At 50.8% G+C, this 18,149-nt stretch overlaps 2 protein-coding genes across 2 annotated transcripts; one reads left to right on the plus strand and one right to left on the minus strand.

The window, feature by feature from the left end:
* The first annotated feature begins 2,077 nt into the window (after positions 1-2,077).
* Positions 2,078-3,744, plus strand: LOC129859772 (uncharacterized). Its single transcript, XM_055929878.1, has 2 exons — positions 2,078-2,680; positions 2,863-3,744. The coding sequence occupies exons 1-2, from the start codon at positions 2,545-2,547 to the stop codon at positions 3,357-3,359; spliced, it is 633 nt and encodes a 210-aa protein (XP_055785853.1). The 5' UTR covers positions 2,078-2,544; the 3' UTR covers positions 3,360-3,744.
* A 7,982-nt stretch (positions 3,745-11,726) lies between these two features.
* Positions 11,727-17,521, minus strand: LOC129859773 (solute carrier family 35 member G2-like). The gene is made up of 2 exons (XM_055929879.1): positions 16,956-17,521; positions 11,727-13,836 (listed from the first exon to the last, which is right to left on the minus strand). The coding sequence occupies exon 2, from the start codon at positions 13,824-13,826 to the stop codon at positions 12,432-12,434; it is 1,395 nt and encodes a 464-aa protein (XP_055785854.1). The 5' UTR covers positions 13,827-13,836; positions 16,956-17,521; the 3' UTR covers positions 11,727-12,431.
* Positions 17,522-18,149: the final 628 nt, after the last annotated feature.

The raw sequence follows: 18,149 nt of genomic DNA on the forward strand, positions 1-18,149 counted from the left end.
AAACATAAATATGGGTTGTATTTACAATGGTGTTTGTTCTTCACTGGTTGCCCTTTTCTGGTGGCAACAAGTCACAAATCTTGCTGCTGTGATGGCACACTGTGGAATTTCACCCAGTAGATATGGGAGTTTATCAAAATTGGATTTGTTTTCGAATTCTTTGTGGATCTGTGTAATCTGAGGGAAATATGTCTCTCTAATATGGTCATACATTGGGCAGGAGGTTAGGAAGTGCAGCTCAGTTTCCACCTCATTTTGTGGGCAGTGTGCACATAGCCTGTCTTCTCTTGAGAGCCATGTCTGCCTACGGCGGCCTTTCTCAATAGCAAGGCTATGCTCACTGAGTCTGTACATAGTCAAAGCTTTCCTTAAGTTTGGGTCAGTCACAGTGGTTAGGTATTCTGCCACTGTATACTCTCTGTTTAGGGCCAAATAGCATTCTAGTTTGCTCTGTTTTTTTGTTAATTCTTTCCAATGTGTCAAGTAATTATCTTTTTGTTTTCTCATGATTTGGTTGGGTCTAATTGTGCTGTTGTCCTGGGGCTCTGTGGGGTGTGTTTGTGAACAGAGCCCTAGGACCAGCTTGCTTAGGGGACTCTTCTCCAGGTTCATCTCTCTGTAGGTGATGGCTTTGTTATGGAAGGTTTGGGAATCGCTTCCTTTTAGGTGGTTGTAGAATTTAACGGCTCTTTTCTGGATTTTGATAATTAGTGGGTATCGGCCTAATTCTGCTCTGCATGCATTATTTGGTGTTCTACGTTGTACACGGAGGATATTTTTGCAGAATTCTGCATGCAGAGTCTCAATTTGGTGTTTGTCCCATTTTGTGAAATCTTGGTTGGTGAGCGGACCCCAGACCTCACAACCATAAAGGGCAATGGGCTCTATGACTGATTCAAGTATTTTTAGCCAGATCCTAATTGGTATGTTGAAATTTATGTTCCTTTTGATGGCATAGAATGCCCTTCTTGCCTTGTCTCTCAGATCGTTCACAGCTCTGTGGAAGCTACCTGTGGTGCTGATGTTTAGGCCGAGGTATGTATAGTTTTTTGTGTGCTCTAGGGCAACGGTGTCTAGATGGAATTTGTGGTCCTGGTGACTGGACCTTTTTTGGAACACCATTATTTTGGTCTTACTGAGATTTACTGTCAGGGCCCAGGTCTGACAGAATCTGTGCAGAAGATCTAGGTGCTGCTGTAGGCCCTCCTTGGTTGGTGACAGAAGCACCAGATCATCAGCAAACAGTAGACATTTGACTTCGGATTCTAGTAGGGTGAGACCGGGTGCTGCAGACTGTTCTAGTGCCCGCGCCAATTCGTTGATATATATGTTGAAGAGGGTGGGGCTTAAGCTGCATCCCTGTCTCACCCCACGACCCTGTGTGAAGAAATGTGTGTTTTTTGCCAATTTTAACCGCACACTTGTTGTTTGTGTACATGGATTTTATGATGTCGTATGTTTTACCCCCAACACCACTTTCCATCAATTTGTATAGCAGACCCTCATGCCTCTCTCTCTCTCTCTCTGTCTGTCTCTCCCTCTCTCTATCTGTCTCTCCCTCTCTCTATCTGTCTCTCTCTCTCTCTCTCTCTCTATCTGTCTCTCCCTCTCTCTATCTGTCTCTCCCTCTCTCTATCGGTCTCTCCCTCTATCTATCTGTCTCTCCCTCTCTCTATCTCTCTCCTTCTCTTTATCTGTCTCTCTCTCTCTCTCTATCTATCTGTCTCTCCCTCTCTATATATCTGTCTCTCCCTCTCTCTATCTGTCTCTCCCTCTATCTATCTATATATATTTTTTTGTATTATATGTGATTGTTTTGTTTGTCTTGTTTAGTTTTTTAAATCATTGTACCTAAACTGTATGTGTAAACATGTATACGCAGGGCCCAGCTGTAAAAGAGACCTTGGTCTCAGTCTGTGTTCCTTGTTGAAATAAAGGTATAATAATAATAATCTGTGTGTGTGTGTGTGTGTGTGTGTGTGTGTGTGTGTGTGTGTGTGTGTGTGTGTGTGTGTGTGTGTGTGTGTGTGTGTGTGTGTGTGTGTGTGTGTGTGTGTGTGTGTGTGTGTGTGTGCAGGTGTTTTGTCCTGCTGTACCCCTCCACCCTGCAGATTGCCCCTCCCTCACAGTACAGGTGGTTACATGGTGTGGTAACACGCCCTCTCCCGCTTTATCCCCCTTTTCTCTCCTCCCCTTCTCCTCCCCTTCTCCTGGTGTATAGCAGTCAGCCCAGACAATCGTGGTCTCAGTCTAGTCAACTAGAGAGAGAATACAGCACAAGACCTCTGGAGTACCACTGGCAACGGGACGTTTTTTTCTGGATCAGTTTGCTTTCACATACATACACACTCACATTTACATACATACACACTCACATTTACATACATACACACTCACATTTACATACATACACACTCACATTTACATACATACACACTCACATTTACATACACAATCACATTTACATACATACACACTCACATTTACATACATACACACTCACATTCACACTTTCTTCCACACACACAGACTCGAAGCGACAGCATGTTGGTGAACAGGGTCTGGCATGTGGTGTGTGTGCTCTGCTGTGTGTGTGTGTCGGTGTGTGTGAACACAGAGGAATATGAAGTGAACTACACAGACAACTACGAAAACGAGATTACACAGGACCAACAGGACGGTACGTCTCTCTCTTTCACTCCTTCCTTTCTTCCCTTGTTCTTTTGTCTCTCAGTTTCTCTCCTTGACCTGCTCCCCCTTTTCTCTCTGTTTCACTTGTTCACCTGAGACCTACATTCTAGAGGTGGCCTGTATGGCTGACTGTTGATTGACAGTGTGGTGTGTGGTTCTCTCTCCCTCCAGGGGACTCCCCTGTGACTACCTGCCAGGCTACAGAGCTCTCTCGCTGGAACAAACTCTTTGTGGCTCTGGAGGACTCCCACCAGAGGGATATGATGCTGATGGAAGCCCTGGAGCAACGCTGTGGAACCCCAGGAGTCTGCCAGCAGTGCCTGCCCGCCATCGAGGCAGTTTGCCGGGGGCAGGCAGAGCAGGCGAGCCCCAGGCTCCATCGAGGCCTAGTGGAGCTGAAGGAGGAGGTAACAGAACGAGAGGGGAGGATGAATTCTTCACTACAGCAGATCAGACAGGAGGGAGCAGAAAGTTATGGGAGGATGATGGCTGTGTTACATCATCTCCTTCAGAACAGCAAAGAGCAGAACCATAGACTACATCGATTGGAGGAGAGTAAGCTGAGAGGGGAGGTAACAGAAGGGGCTGGATCTATAGGAGCCGGGCATAGAGAAGCAGAGCCAATCAGGACAGGGCATAAAGAGAGTGGGTTTAGGGGAGGGGCTTAGTGGGACAGGTGGACCAATAGGGACGAGGCCTGGCAGTGTAGGGGCGGGTCTCGGACTGGGTTTGGGCATGAAGCTGTTCATGCACAAAGAAACAGGAAGTGACATCATCGCCATCACCGGACCCGGGAAAGATTGAGCGGCCTCTGGTTGCTATAGCGATGGAAAAGCAGAAGGTGCCGACCCAGCTGGGCCTAATATCCTCTGTAGGGAACGAAGGATAAAAAAAGACGAGGAGAAATGAAAGGAAGGATGTCTGATGGATATTGTCCTCTATCAGGGACTGAATTAAAACTACATTAGTAAAGCTAAACAATTGCCTTGAAATATGTTTAGTAATCTTTTTAAATTCTGTATAATTAAAGGAAACGCTCTGTGACTCTAAATGTCTAAGTGCTGAATAAAGATTTGTTAAACTTTTTAATTGGTGGAAAGGGTTCCTCCTATCTTAAGTTACACACCCACCATCTTTAGTAGGGAAAAACTTGTGATCATGGACATTGTGGACAATAACAGGAGTGACTCAGATACTGTTGACATCTCAGCTATAATCAGACACAGTCCTGTTTGTCATTACTCAGTTTATACACTTCTAATAAACTGTTTAGGATTTATGAGGTTTTGCCAGACTTATAACACAGTGACTGTTCTGCTGTCACAGAACTTCATTCATCTGTGTGTGTGTGTGTGTGTGTGTGTGTGTGTGTGTGTGTGTGTGTGTGTGTGTGTGTGTGTGTGTGTGTGTGTGTGTGTGTGTGTGTCGGTGTGTGTGTCGGTGCGTGCTGGTATGTGTGTGTCGGTGCGTGCTGGTGTGTGTGTGTGTGTGTGTGTGTGTGTGTGTGTGTGTGTGTGTGTGTGTGTGTGTGTGTGTGTGTGTGTGTGTGTGTGTGTGTGTGTGTGTGTGTGTGTGTGTGTGTGTGTGTGTGTGTGTGTGTGTGTGTGTGTGTGTGTGTGGGTGACATGAAGAGAGTTTTCCATATAAAGTATCAGCCAGCTGGAGGGGAGGCTAGTAGGAGGAGGGTGTGTTTGGACACTGTCAGCTTTTCTCTCTTTTCTTCAAGAACTAGTTTCAAAATGTCACAGGGTTCAAGGTATGTGAATCCCACCATCCTGGTTTACATGCATTGTGACCTGACACAATGATAGACAAGACGAGAGGAGAGGAGAGGAGAGAGGAGAGGAGACGAGAGGAGAGGAGAGATGGCGAGAGGGGAGGGGAGGTTGTTATTAGTCTTCCACTCACATACAGCTGCTATCAGATGGATAGATACACTCCCCCTCTTCCTCTCTCCCACCCTCCTCTCTCCCACCCTCCTCTCTCCCATCCTCCTCTTTCCCACCCTTCTCTCTGCCACCCTCCTCTCTCCCACCCTTCTCTCTGCCACCCTCCTCTCTCCCACCCTCCTCTCTCCCATCCTCCTCTCTCCCACCCTCCTCTCTCCCATCCTCCTCTCTCCCACCCTTCTCTCTTGCACCCTCCTCTCTCCCCCACCCTCCTCTCCCCCACCCTCCTCTCTCCCATCCTCCTCTCTCCCATCCTCCTCTCTCCCATCCTCCTCTCTCCCACCCTTCTCTCTTGCACCCTCCTCTCTCCCCCACCCTCCTCTCTCCCACCCTCCTCTCTCCCATCCTCCTCTCTGCCACCCTCCCATCACACTCCTCTTGCACCCTCCTCTCTCCCCCACCCTCCTCTTTCCTACCCTCCTCTCTCCCACCTCCTCTCTCCCACGCTCCTCTCTCCCACCCTTCTCTCTCCCACCATCCTCTCTCTCCCATCCTCCTCTCTCCCATCCTCCTCTCTCCCACCCTCCTCTCTCCCACCCTCCTCTCTCCCACCCTTCTCTCTCCCACCCTCCTCTCTCCCACCCCCCTCTCTCCCACCCCCCTCTCTCCCACCCTCCTCTCTCCCATCCTCCTCTCTCCCACCCTCCTCTCTCCCATCCTCCTCTCTCCCATCCTCCCATCACACTCCTCTTGCACCCTCCTCTCTCTCCCACCCTTCTCTCTCCCACCCTCCTCTCTCCCACCCCCCTCTCTCCCACCCTCCTCTCTCCCACCCTCCTCTCTCCCATCCTCCTCTCTCCCATCCTCCTCTCTCCCACCCTCCTCTCTCCCATCCTCCTCTCTCCCATCCTCCTCTCTCCCATCCTCCCATCACACTCCTCTCTGCCACCCTCCTCTCTCTCCCACCCATCTCTCTCCCACCATCCTCTCTCTCCCACCCTCCTCTCTCTCCCACCCTTCTCTCTCCCACCCTCCTCTCTCCCACCCTCCTCTCTCCCACCCTCCTCTCTCTCCCACCCTTCTCTCTCCCACCCTCCTCTCTCCCACCCATCTCTCTCCCACCATCCTCTCTCTCCCCCCCTCCTCTCTCTCCCACTCTTCTCTCTCCCACCCTCCTCTCTCTCCCACCCTCCTCTCTCCCATCACACTCCTCTCTCTCCCACCCTCATCTCTCTCCCACCATCCTCTCTCCCATCACACTCCTCTCTCTCCCACCATCCTCTCTCTCCCACCTTCCACTCACCCTCTCTCTCCCTCCCTCTGGCTGTCTGTCTCTCACTCTCCCTCCCTCTGGCTGTCTGTCTGTCTGTCTCTCCCTCCCTCCCTCTGGCTGTCTGTTTCTCTCTCTCCCTCCCTCTGGCTGTCTGTCTCTCTCTCTCTCTCTCTCCCTTCCTCTGGCTGTCTCTCTCTCTCCCTCCCTCTAGCTGGCTGTCTCTCTCTCTCCCTCCATCTGGCTGTCTCTCTCTCTCCCTCCCTCTGGCTGTCTCTCTATCTCTCCCTCCCTCTGGCTGTCTGTCTCTCTCTCCCTCCCCTGGCTGTCTGTCTGTCTCTCCCTCCCTCTGGCTGTCTCTCTCTCTCCCTCCCTCTGGCTGTCTGTCTCTCTCTCTCCCTCCCTCCCTCTGGCTGTCTGTCTCTCTCTCTCTCTCCCTTCCTCTGGCTGTCTCTCTCTCTCCCTCCCTCTAGCTGTCTGTCTCTCTCTCTCCCTCCCTCTGGCTGTCTCTCTCTCTCCCTCCTTCTGGCTGTCTGTCTCTCTCTCCCTCCCTCTGGCTGTCTGTCTCTCTCTCTCCCTCCCTCTGGCTGTCTGTCTCTCTCTCTCTCCCTTCCTCTGGCTGTCTCTCTCTCTCCCTCCCTCTAGCTGTCTGTCTCTCTCTCTCCCTCCCTCTGGGTCTCTCTCTCTCTCCCTCCCTCTGGCTGTCTGTCTCTCTCTCCCTCCCTCTGGCTGTCTGTCTCTCTCTCTCTCCCTCCCTCTGGCTGTCTGTCTCTCTCTCTCTCCCTCCCTCTGGCTGTCTCTCTCTCTCTCCCTCCCTCTGGCTGTCTCTCTCTCTCTCCCTCCCTCTGGCTGTCTCTCTCTCCCTCCCTCCCTCTGGCTGTCTCTCTCTCCCTCCCTCCCTCTGGCTATCTCTCTCTCTCTCTCTCTCCCTCCCTCTGGCTGTCTGTCTGTCTCTCTCCCTCCCTCTGGCTCTCTCTCTCTCCCTCCCTCTGGCTGTCTGTCTCTCTCTCTCTCTCACTCTGGCTGTCTGTCTCTCTCTCTCTCTCTGACTGTCTGTCTTTCTCTCGCCCACCCTCTGGCTGTCTCTTTCTCCCTCCCTCCCTCTGGCTGTTTCTCTCTCGCTCCCTCTAGCTGTCTCTCTCTCTCTCTCTCTCCCTCTGGCTGTCTCTCTCTCCCTCTCTCCCTCTGGCTGTATCTCTCTCCCTCCCTCCCTCTGGCTGTCTCTCTCTCTCCCTCCCTCCCTCTGGCTGTCTCTCTCTCTCTCCCTCCCTCTGGCTGTCTCTCTCTCTCTCCCTCCCTCTGGCTGTCTCTCTCTCTCTTCCTCCCTTTGGCTGTCTCTCTCTCTCCCTCCCTCTGGCTGTCTCTCTCTCTCTCCCTCCCTCCCTCTGGCTGTCTCTCTCTCTCCCTCCCTCTGGCTGTCTCTCTCTCTCTTCCTCCCTTTGGCTGTCTGTCTCTGTCTCTCTCCCTCCCTCCCTCTGGCTGTCTCTCTCTCTCTCTCCCTCCCTCTGGCTGTCTCTCTGTCTCTCTCCCTCCCTCTGGCTGTCTGTTTCTATAGTTGGCATTGACCACCTTGGCTGACCCTCAGCTGGCTAGCATAGTCAGTGACACTTTACCATGTGAAACTTAGCCAACACACACACACACACACACACACACACACACACACACACACACACACACACACACACACACACACACACACACACACACACACACACACAATAGGAGAGAGCAAATCACAGTAACACAGTGAGGTTTTAATATGACATCACACTATCACAATAGCCAGTAAGACAACACAGCATTGGCACTTCACAACAATTACAACAACTACAATACAAAATAGATACATTTACTATTCACATTGGAGTAGGTAGATGTTTTCCCTAACCACTGATACAGGGTCAGATATTTTGACACCTCCTAATGGTTAAGGTAAGGATTAGAGTTGGTGTATCTGATTCTAGATCTGTGGTTAAAGACAGCTATTTTAGCTCAAGCATTAACATTCACCATAGAGTCCTCTTATATACACACTGACCTCAGAGAGAGAGAGAGAGAGAGAGACAGAGAGAGAGAGACAGAGTGAGAGAGAGAGAGAGACAGAGAGAGACAGAGACAGAGACAGAGACAGAGACAGAGACAGAGAGAGAGAGAGAGAGAGAGAGAGAGAGAGGGAGAGAGTGACAGAGAGACAGAGACAGAGAGAGAGAGAGACAGAAAGAGAGAGAGAGAACAAAACCCCTGGGAAAGGAGAGATAGACAGAAACATAGATAGAAGGGGAGTGGTCTATTTGATTGGCAAGTCCAGAATCTTTGTGCGTGCATGTCTCCTTGCATGTGCTTTTGTGTGTGTGTGTGTATGTGTGTGTGTGTGTGTGTATGTGTGTGTGTGTGTGTGTGTGTGTGTGTGTGTGTGTGTGTGTGTCGGTGTGTGTGTCGGTGCGTGCTGGTATGTGTGTGTCGGTGCGTGCTGGTGTGTGTGTGTGTGTGTGTGTGTGTGTGTGTGTGTGTGTGTGTGTGTGTGTGTGTGTGTGTGTGTGTGTGTGTGTGTGTGTGTGTGTGTGTGTGTGTGTGTGTGTGTGTGTGGGTGACATGAAGAGAGTTTTCCATATAAAGTATCAGCCAGCTGGAGGGGAGGCTAGTAGGAGGAGGGTGTGTTTGGACACTGTCAGCTTTTCTCTCTTTTCTTCAAGAACTAGTTTCAAAATGTCACAGGGTTCAAGGTATGTGAATCCCACCATCCTGGTTTACATGCATTGTGACCTGACACAATGATAGACAAGACGAGAGGAGAGGAGAGGAGAGAGGAGAGGAGACGAGAGGAGAGGAGAGATGGCGAGAGGGGAGGGGAGGTTGTTATTAGTCTTCCACTCACATACAGCTGCTATCAGATGGATAGATACACTCCCCCTCTTCCTCTCTCCCACCCTCCTCTCTCCCACCCTCCTCTCTCCCATCCTCCTCTTTCCCACCCTTCTCTCTGCCACCCTCCTCTCTCCCACCCTTCTCTCTGCCACCCTCCTCTCTCCCACCCTCCTCTCTCCCATCCTCCTCTCTCCCACCCTCCTCTCTCCCATCCTCCTCTCTCCCACCCTTCTCTCTTGCACCCTCCTCTCTCCCCCACCCTCCTCTCCCCCACCCTCCTCTCTCCCATCCTCCTCTCTCCCATCCTCCTCTCTCCCATCCTCCTCTCTCCCACCCTTCTCTCTTGCACCCTCCTCTCTCCCCCACCCTCCTCTCTCCCACCCTCCTCTCTCCCATCCTCCTCTCTGCCACCCTCCCATCACACTCCTCTTGCACCCTCCTCTCTCCCCCACCCTCCTCTTTCCTACCCTCCTCTCTCCCACCTCCTCTCTCCCACGCTCCTCTCTCCCACCCTTCTCTCTCCCACCATCCTCTCTCTCCCATCCTCCTCTCTCCCATCCTCCTCTCTCCCACCCTCCTCTCTCCCACCCTCCTCTCTCCCACCCTTCTCTCTCCCACCCTCCTCTCTCCCACCCCCCTCTCTCCCACCCCCCTCTCTCCCACCCTCCTCTCTCCCACCCTCCTCTCTCCCATCCTCCTCTCTCCCACCCTCCTCTCTCCCATCCTCCTCTCTCCCATCCTCCCATCACACTCCTCTTGCACCCTCCTCTCTCTCCCACCCTTCTCTCTCCCACCCTCCTCTCTCCCACCCCCCTCTCTCCCACCCTCCTCTCTCCCACCCTCCTCTCTCCCATCCTCCTCTCTCCCATCCTCCTCTCTCCCACCCTCCTCTCTCCCATCCTCCTCTCTCCCATCCTCCTCTCTCCCATCCTCCCATCACACTCCTCTCTGCCACCCTCCTCTCTCTCCCACCCATCTCTCTCCCACCATCCTCTCTCTCCCACCCTCCTCTCTCTCCCACCCTTCTCTCTCCCACCCTCCTCTCTCCCACCCTCCTCTCTCCCACCCTCCTCTCTCTCCCACCCTTCTCTCTCCCACCCTCCTCTCTCCCACCCATCTCTCTCCCACCATCCTCTCTCTCCCCCCCTCCTCTCTCTCCCACTCTTCTCTCTCCCACCCTCCTCTCTCTCCCACCCTCCTCTCTCCCATCACACTCCTCTCTCTCCCACCCTCATCTCTCTCCCACCATCCTCTCTCCCATCACACTCCTCTCTCTCCCACCATCCTCTCTCTCCCACCTTCCACTCACCCTCTCTCTCCCTCCCTCTGGCTGTCTGTCTCTCACTCTCCCTCCCTCTGGCTGTCTGTCTGTCTGTCTCTCCCTCCCTCCCTCTGGCTGTCTGTTTCTCTCTCTCCCTCCCTCTGGCTGTCTGTCTCTCTCTCTCTCTCTCTCCCTTCCTCTGGCTGTCTCTCTCTCTCCCTCCCTCTAGCTGGCTGTCTCTCTCTCTCCCTCCATCTGGCTGTCTCTCTCTCTCCCTCCCTCTGGCTGTCTCTCTATCTCTCCCTCCCTCTGGCTGTCTGTCTCTCTCTCCCTCCCCTGGCTGTCTGTCTGTCTCTCCCTCCCTCTGGCTGTCTCTCTCTCTCCCTCCCTCTGGCTGTCTGTCTCTCTCTCTCCCTCCCTCCCTCTGGCTGTCTGTCTCTCTCTCTCTCTCCCTTCCTCTGGCTGTCTCTCTCTCTCCCTCCCTCTAGCTGTCTGTCTCTCTCTCTCCCTCCCTCTGGCTGTCTCTCTCTCTCCCTCCTTCTGGCTGTCTGTCTCTCTCTCCCTCCCTCTGGCTGTCTGTCTCTCTCTCTCCCTCCCTCTGGCTGTCTGTCTCTCTCTCTCTCCCTTCCTCTGGCTGTCTCTCTCTCTCCCTCCCTCTAGCTGTCTGTCTCTCTCTCTCCCTCCCTCTGGGTCTCTCTCTCTCTCCCTCCCTCTGGCTGTCTGTCTCTCTCTCCCTCCCTCTGGCTGTCTGTCTCTCTCTCTCTCCCTCCCTCTGGCTGTCTGTCTCTCTCTCTCTCCCTCCCTCTGGCTGTCTCTCTCTCTCTCCCTCCCTCTGGCTGTCTCTCTCTCTCTCCCTCCCTCTGGCTGTCTCTCTCTCCCTCCCTCCCTCTGGCTGTCTCTCTCTCCCTCCCTCCCTCTGGCTATCTCTCTCTCTCTCTCTCTCCCTCCCTCTGGCTGTCTGTCTGTCTCTCTCCCTCCCTCTGGCTCTCTCTCTCTCCCTCCCTCTGGCTGTCTGTCTCTCTCTCTCTCTCCCTCTGGCTGTCTGTCTCTCTCTCTCTCTCTGACTGTCTGTCTTTCTCTCGCCCACCCTCTGGCTGTCTCTTTCTCCCTCCCTCCCTCTGGCTGTTTCTCTCTCGCTCCCTCTAGCTGTCTCTCTCTCTCTCTCTCTCCCTCTGGCTGTCTCTCTCTCCCTCTCTCCCTCTGGCTGTATCTCTCTCCCTCCCTCCCTCTGGCTGTCTCTCTCTCTCCCTCCCTCCCTCTGGCTGTCTCTCTCTCTCTCCCTCCCTCTGGCTGTCTCTCTCTCTCTCCCTCCCTCTGGCTGTCTCTCTCTCTCTTCCTCCCTTTGGCTGTCTCTCTCTCTCCCTCCCTCTGGCTGTCTCTCTCTCTCTCCCTCCCTCCCTCTGGCTGTCTCTCTCTCTCCCTCCCTCTGGCTGTCTCTCTCTCTCTTCCTCCCTTTGGCTGTCTGTCTCTGTCTCTCTCCCTCCCTCCCTCTGGCTGTCTCTCTCTCTCTCTCCCTCCCTCTGGCTGTCTCTCTGTCTCTCTCCCTCCCTCTGGCTGTCTGTTTCTATAGTTGGCATTGACCACCTTGGCTGACCCTCAGCTGGCTAGCATAGTCAGTGACACTTTACCATGTGAAACTTAGCCAACACACACACACACACACACACACACACACACACACACACACACACACACACACACACACACACACACACACACACACACACACACAATAGGAGAGAGCAAATCACAGTAACACAGTGAGGTTTTAATATGACATCACACTATCACAATAGCCAGTAAGACAACACAGCATTGGCACTTCACAACAATTACAACAACTACAATACAAAATAGATACATTTACTATTCACATTGGAGTAGGTAGATGTTTTCCCTAACCACTGATACAGGGTCAGATATTTTGACACCTCCTAATGGTTAAGGTAAGGATTAGAGTTGGTGTATCTGATTCTAGATCTGTGGTTAAAGACAGCTATTTTAGCTCAAGCATTAACATTCACCATAGAGTCCTCTTATATACACACTGACCTCAGAGAGAGAGAGAGAGAGAGAGACAGAGAGAGAGAGACAGAGTGAGAGAGAGAGAGAGACAGAGAGAGACAGAGACAGAGACAGAGACAGAGACAGAGACAGAGAGAGAGAGAGAGAGAGAGAGAGAGAGAGGGAGAGAGTGACAGAGAGACAGAGACAGAGAGAGAGAGAGACAGAAAGAGAGAGAGAGAACAAAACCCCTGGGAAAGGAGAGATAGACAGAAACATAGATAGAAGGGGAGTGGTCTATTTGATTGGCAAGTCCAGAATCTTTGTGCGTGCATGTCTCCTTGCATGTGCTTTTGTGTGTGTGTGTGTATGTGTGTGTGTGTGTGTGTATGTGTGTGTGTGTGTGTGTGTGTGTGTGTGTGTGTGTGTGTGTGTGTGTGTGTGTGTGTTATTTAATTGGCGAGTCCAGGATCTCTTCGTACTCTTCTCTCTGTTTCCTCCCACTTCCTCGAGAGGGGAGGAGCTTCACTGTAACAAGCCAACCCACGCTTGCCACCACCACCACACCCCCTACAACCTCACACACTGAGGGAACCAATGGCACAACAGCGATCTCCAGCATCATAGCGACCGGTACTTCCAGACCCTGAGTAGCCGACACCAAAGCTGGGTGAAGTCGGGTGAGGCCATGGGTCACCCCCACGAACCCCCCAGCAGAGCACACAGCTACCACCAGGACGATGCACCAAGCCTGGAGACTGGCCGGCCACACTGGCCCCTGTTGGAGGAGAAGCATGGAGACTGCGGTGCTCAGACAGCCGGTCCAACTGACAGTGAACAGAGCGGTGCCGACACTGACCCGTTCCTTCAGAGAGCGGTACATTACTAGAGCCAGAGACATCCATAGTCCTGCGAGAACAGTCAGGGACCAACCAAACGCTTCCCGCCAGAACTGGGCCGACTGTTGTGCCGGTGTCGCCACATTGGGCATCCCTGACCCGGTCCCGTTGTTGTTCTCATCCAGCCCTGTTGGGTTAGGAACTAGCGCCAGACCCAGTCCTAACACGCCTGTTGCTACGGTGACCAGGTCCACCAATCCCAGCCGCTCGTCCAGGAGCAACAACGCCAGAGTGGCCGACAGGACGGTGGTCGCCAGGCGCCAGGTTGTCAACATGGCCTCGTCGTCGCCGAGGGAGACGAAGGATAAGGACGAGTAAGCGCAGCAGAGGGAGAAGGAGTGAGTCAGACCGTACAGGAGCAGCTTCCGCCGATAGCCCTTTGAGCCAAAGGCCGTCTCCGCCCGTTTCATTGGTACAGTCCCATAGAGCAGCTGGAGGATGGATCGTACCAAGAGGAGAGTTAAGGGTGGGAGGTTAAAGCGTGAGGCGGCCAGGCGCGTCAGAACACACACACAGCCGTGAGCCAGCCCCGCCAAGACCACACTGGCCCACGTGAGCCGAGACGCAGAGACAGACGCCTCACTGAAACTCGCTAGCTGCTCCCCTACTCCCCCTCCTGCACCCTTCCCTCCTCCCTCCACCCCCCCCTCGCCTCCCCCCATGGGAGGTCTAGGGGGTGTGTCTTTGTTTTTGTCCTTCCCTCCAAACAGAGCGCCGGCCTTTCCTGTCCACTTCCTGGTTCCTGTCAGCTGTTTCTTGTCCGAGGTCTCCTCCAGGAAGGAGCCAAAGTCCTCGAAGGAGGGAGCGTCATCGTAGCCCTCGTCTCCGGGCTGGGGGAAGTGTGTGTGTGTGTGGGGTGTGTGTGGGGCATACTTGGCGGTGACAGTGTGAGGGTGGATCTTCACCCGCTTCTTGGAGCCGTCCAGGAGGTGAGTGGATTCCATGGTTACTCACCTGTAGGGAGGAGAGGTGAGGACAAAAGTTAGACACAGACACCGACACACACCCCTCAGACAGAAACAGAGTTGTTTAACCTAATGGCATTGTCTTCCGACCGCATTGCCGTGAACTATCTATGAGTGCAGAAGGAGTTCACGCTATCTGACAATGGCCCTCTTCTGTGTCTGCCAGGTGACTCAGTCAGTGGTTGTAATTCACTGTTCTGACGCAGAGGATGCTGCTGCAGTAGACAGTAGACACACATCTTCTACAATATACACAGACAGTAGACACACATCTTCTACAATATACACAGACAGTAGACACACACCTTCTACAATATACACAGACAGTAGACACACATCTTCTACAATATACACAGACAGTAGACACACACCTTCTACAATATACACAGACAGTAGACACACACCTTCTACAATATACACAGACAGTAGACACATCTTCTACAATATACACAGACAGTAGACACACACACCTTCTACAATATACACAGATAGTAAACACACATCTTCTACAATATACACAGACAGTAGACACACACACCTTCTACAATATACACAGACAGTAGACACACATCTTCTACAATATACACAGACAGTAGACACACACCTTCTACAATATACACAGACAGTAGACACATCTTCTACAATATACACAGACAGTAGACACACACACCTTCTACAATATACACAGATAGTAAACACACATCTTCTACAATATACACAGACAGTAGACACACACCTTCTACAATATACACAGACAGTAGACACACACCTTCTACAATATACACAGACAGTAGACACATCTTCTACAATATACACAGACAGTAGACACACACACCTTCTACAATATACACAGACAGTAGACACACATCTTCTACAATATACACAGACAGTAGACACACACCTTCTACAATATACACAGACAGTAGACACACACCTTCTACAATATACACAGACAGTAGACACACACCTTCTACAATATACACAGACAGTAGACACACATCTTCTACAATATACACAGACAGTAGACACACATCTTCTACAATATACACAGACAGTAGACACACACCTTCTACAATATACACAGACAGTAGACACACACCTTCTACAATATACACAGACAGTAGACACACACACCTTCTACAATATACACAGACAGTAGACACACACACCTTTTACAATATACACAGACAGTAGACACACACACCTTCTACAATATTCACAGACAGTAGACACACATCTTCTACAATATACACAGACAGTAGACACACACCTTCTACAATATACACAGACAGTAGACACACACCTTCTACAATATACACAGACAGTAAACACATCTTCTACAATATACACAGACAGTAGACACACACACCTTCTATAATATACACAGACAGTAAACACACATCTTCTACAATATACACAGACAGTAGACACACACCTTCTACAATATACACAGACAGTAGACACACATCTTCTACAATATACACAGACAGTAAACACATCTTCTACAATATACACAGACAGTAGACACACACACCTTCTATAATATACACAGACAGTAAACACACACCTTCTACAATATACACAGACAGTAAACACATCTTCTACAATATACACAGACAGTAGACACACACACCTTCTATAATATACACAGACAGTAAACACACACCTTCTACAATATACACAGACAGTAGACACACACCTTCTACAATATACACAGACAGTAGACACACACACCTTCTACAATATACACAGACAGTAGACACACACACCTTTTACAATATTCACAGACAGTAAACACACACCTTCTACAATATACACAGACAGTAGACACACACCTTCTACAATATACACAGACAGTAGACACACACACCTTCTACAATATACACAGACAGTAGACACACACACCTTCTACAATATACACAGACAGTAGACACACACCTTCTACAATATACACAGACAGTAAACACATCTTCTACAATATACACAGACAGTAGACACACACACCTTCTATAATATACACAGACAGTAAACCCACATCTTCTACAATATACACAGACAGTAGACACACACCTTCTACAATATACACAGACAGTAGACACACACCTTCTACAATATACACAGACAGTAGACACACACCTTCTACAATATACACAGACAGTAGACACACACCTTCTACAATATACACAGACAGTAGACACACACCTTCTACAATATACACAGACAGTAGACGCACACCTTCTACAATATACACAGACAGTAGACACACACCTTCTACAATATACACAGATAGTAAACACACATCTTCTACAATATACACAGACAGTAGACACACACCTTCTACAATATACACAGACAGTAGACACACATCTTCTACAATATACACAGACAGTAGACACACATCTTCTACAATATACACAGACAGTAGACACACACCTTCTACAATATACACAGACAGTAGACACACACCTTCTACAATATACACAGACAGTAGACACACACCTTCTACAATATACACAGACAGTAGACACACATCTTCTACAATATACACAGACAGTAGACACACACCTAAGTAAATCTACAGTCTGTTTTATGAGACAGACAGGGTTTGGGCGCAGGTCGTCTGAGTGTGGCCCCCAGGACTGTGTTACCCATTGAGCTATGTATAGAAAGAGCTTCTGCAGGTTTTCAGGTCTCAGGCATGGTTACTCAATCACTGACTGTTCTAATAAGGACCGAATGCTCTCTGGCTGGTTGGATGCTGACTTAAAAGATGCCACGAGTATGTGTGGTGGGGTGCGTGCACTTGTCATCTTGTCACTGGGCGAGAGAGTGGATGAGTGTGTGTCTTGTCAAGGTTACACACACGGTCCGTGCTGGATTTATGATTGGAACGAGGCGCGTACCCGCGCACAGGAAGTAATGCTGTTGTACGCGGCAGGACAAATAATCACCACAATTATAGAAACCACAAAAGAAACAGAAAATGGCCCCACAGCGGTATGGTCGATACCGTGTCAGTTAGCCGACTTTCCACCGTCAATATTCCCTGCTCGCGCGTAGATTGATTACTAAATCAACTGATATTTGTAACGACTACCAGAAACTCACCTGCTGTATTGCGTCAATACGGTGCCCTCCGCTCATTCACCGAACAAATGTCTTCTGTCAGATCAGGGAAAGAGGCATCCTTCCACCCGCTTCCCTCCTCGTGGGTGGTTTGGCGTGCCTCCAAGGTTACCAGTCGCCCGACGGGTCTATCTGGCTCCTCCAATCGCCGGTAGAGAACTGTTGTCGACCACAGGGGTAGAGAGTGTCGGTGATAAAAATCCTTCCTCCTTTTCTGTCTCCCGATCCCTCACCCTCCCTCCCTCACTCTCACACACACACACACACACACAGCAGCTGCGCCTCTCAGCTTGCCAGACCGTGGAGAGTGAGAGAAGAGGGAACGATGTCATTATGATTAAGCATAGCGACCAAAAATCATCATCATAAACACTGACCACTGTCAGTCACCTTTGTGTGTGTGTGCGCGCGTTTATGTATGCACGCACGCACGCACAAACACACACACGCACAAACTCACGCACACACACAGAGACAGATCTGGTCCCAGCGGGAAACTAATGGTCCTTCTCTATCCCACATCTATATTTCATCACATTCTCAACGCGCCTCTGCCGTAGGGAATGATGATAGTCTCTCTTTCTCACTCTGACTTTCTCTCTCCTGGTTTGTCATTATGTGTGTGTATGTGTGTGTGCATATGTGTGTGCCTGCATGCATGCAAGCATGCGTTTGTGTCATGGCTTGTACCCCATACCAGTAATTACCTCTTCCTTTAGCTGCCTGCAGTCTATAGTTGGTCCCTGAGGCTGGTTGACAGACAGACAGGTAGACAGGAAGTAGTCTATAGTTGGTCCCTGAGGCTGGTTGACAGACAGACAGGTAGACAGGAAGCAGTCTATAGTTGGTCCCTGAGGCTGGTTGACAGACAGACAGGTAGACAGGAAGCAGTCTATAGTTGGTCCCTGAGGCTGGTTGACAGACACACAGGTAGACAGGAAGCAGTCTATAGTTGGTCCCTGAGGCTGGTTGACAGACAGACAGGTAGACAGGAAGCAGTCTATAGTTGGTCCCTGAGGTTGGTTGACAGACACACAGGTAGACAGGAGCAGTCTATAGTTTGTCCCTGAGGCTGGTTGACAGACAGACAGGTAGACAGGAAGCAGTCTATAGTTGGTCCCTGAGGCTGGTTGACAGACAGACAGGTAGACAGGAAGCAGTCTATTAGTGAGACCA

The sequence above is a fragment of the Salvelinus fontinalis genome, chromosome 7 (assembly GCF_029448725.1).
Source record: "Salvelinus fontinalis isolate EN_2023a chromosome 7, ASM2944872v1, whole genome shotgun sequence".
NCBI classification, from domain to species: Eukaryota; Metazoa; Chordata; class Actinopteri; order Salmoniformes; family Salmonidae; genus Salvelinus; species Salvelinus fontinalis.

Coding starts and splice junctions, on each gene's coding strand:
- LOC129859772 (XM_055929878.1), top strand. CDS start 2,545: ATGTTGGTGAACAGGGTCTGGCATGTGGTGTGTGTGCTCTGCTGTGTG. Junction 2,681..2,862: donor TACACAGGACCAACAGGACG/GTACGTCTCTCT, acceptor CTCTCCCTCCAG/GGGACTCCCCTGTGACTACC.
- LOC129859773 (XM_055929879.1), bottom strand. CDS start 13,826: ATGGAATCCACTCACCTCCTGGACGGCTCCAAGAAGCGGGTGAAGATC.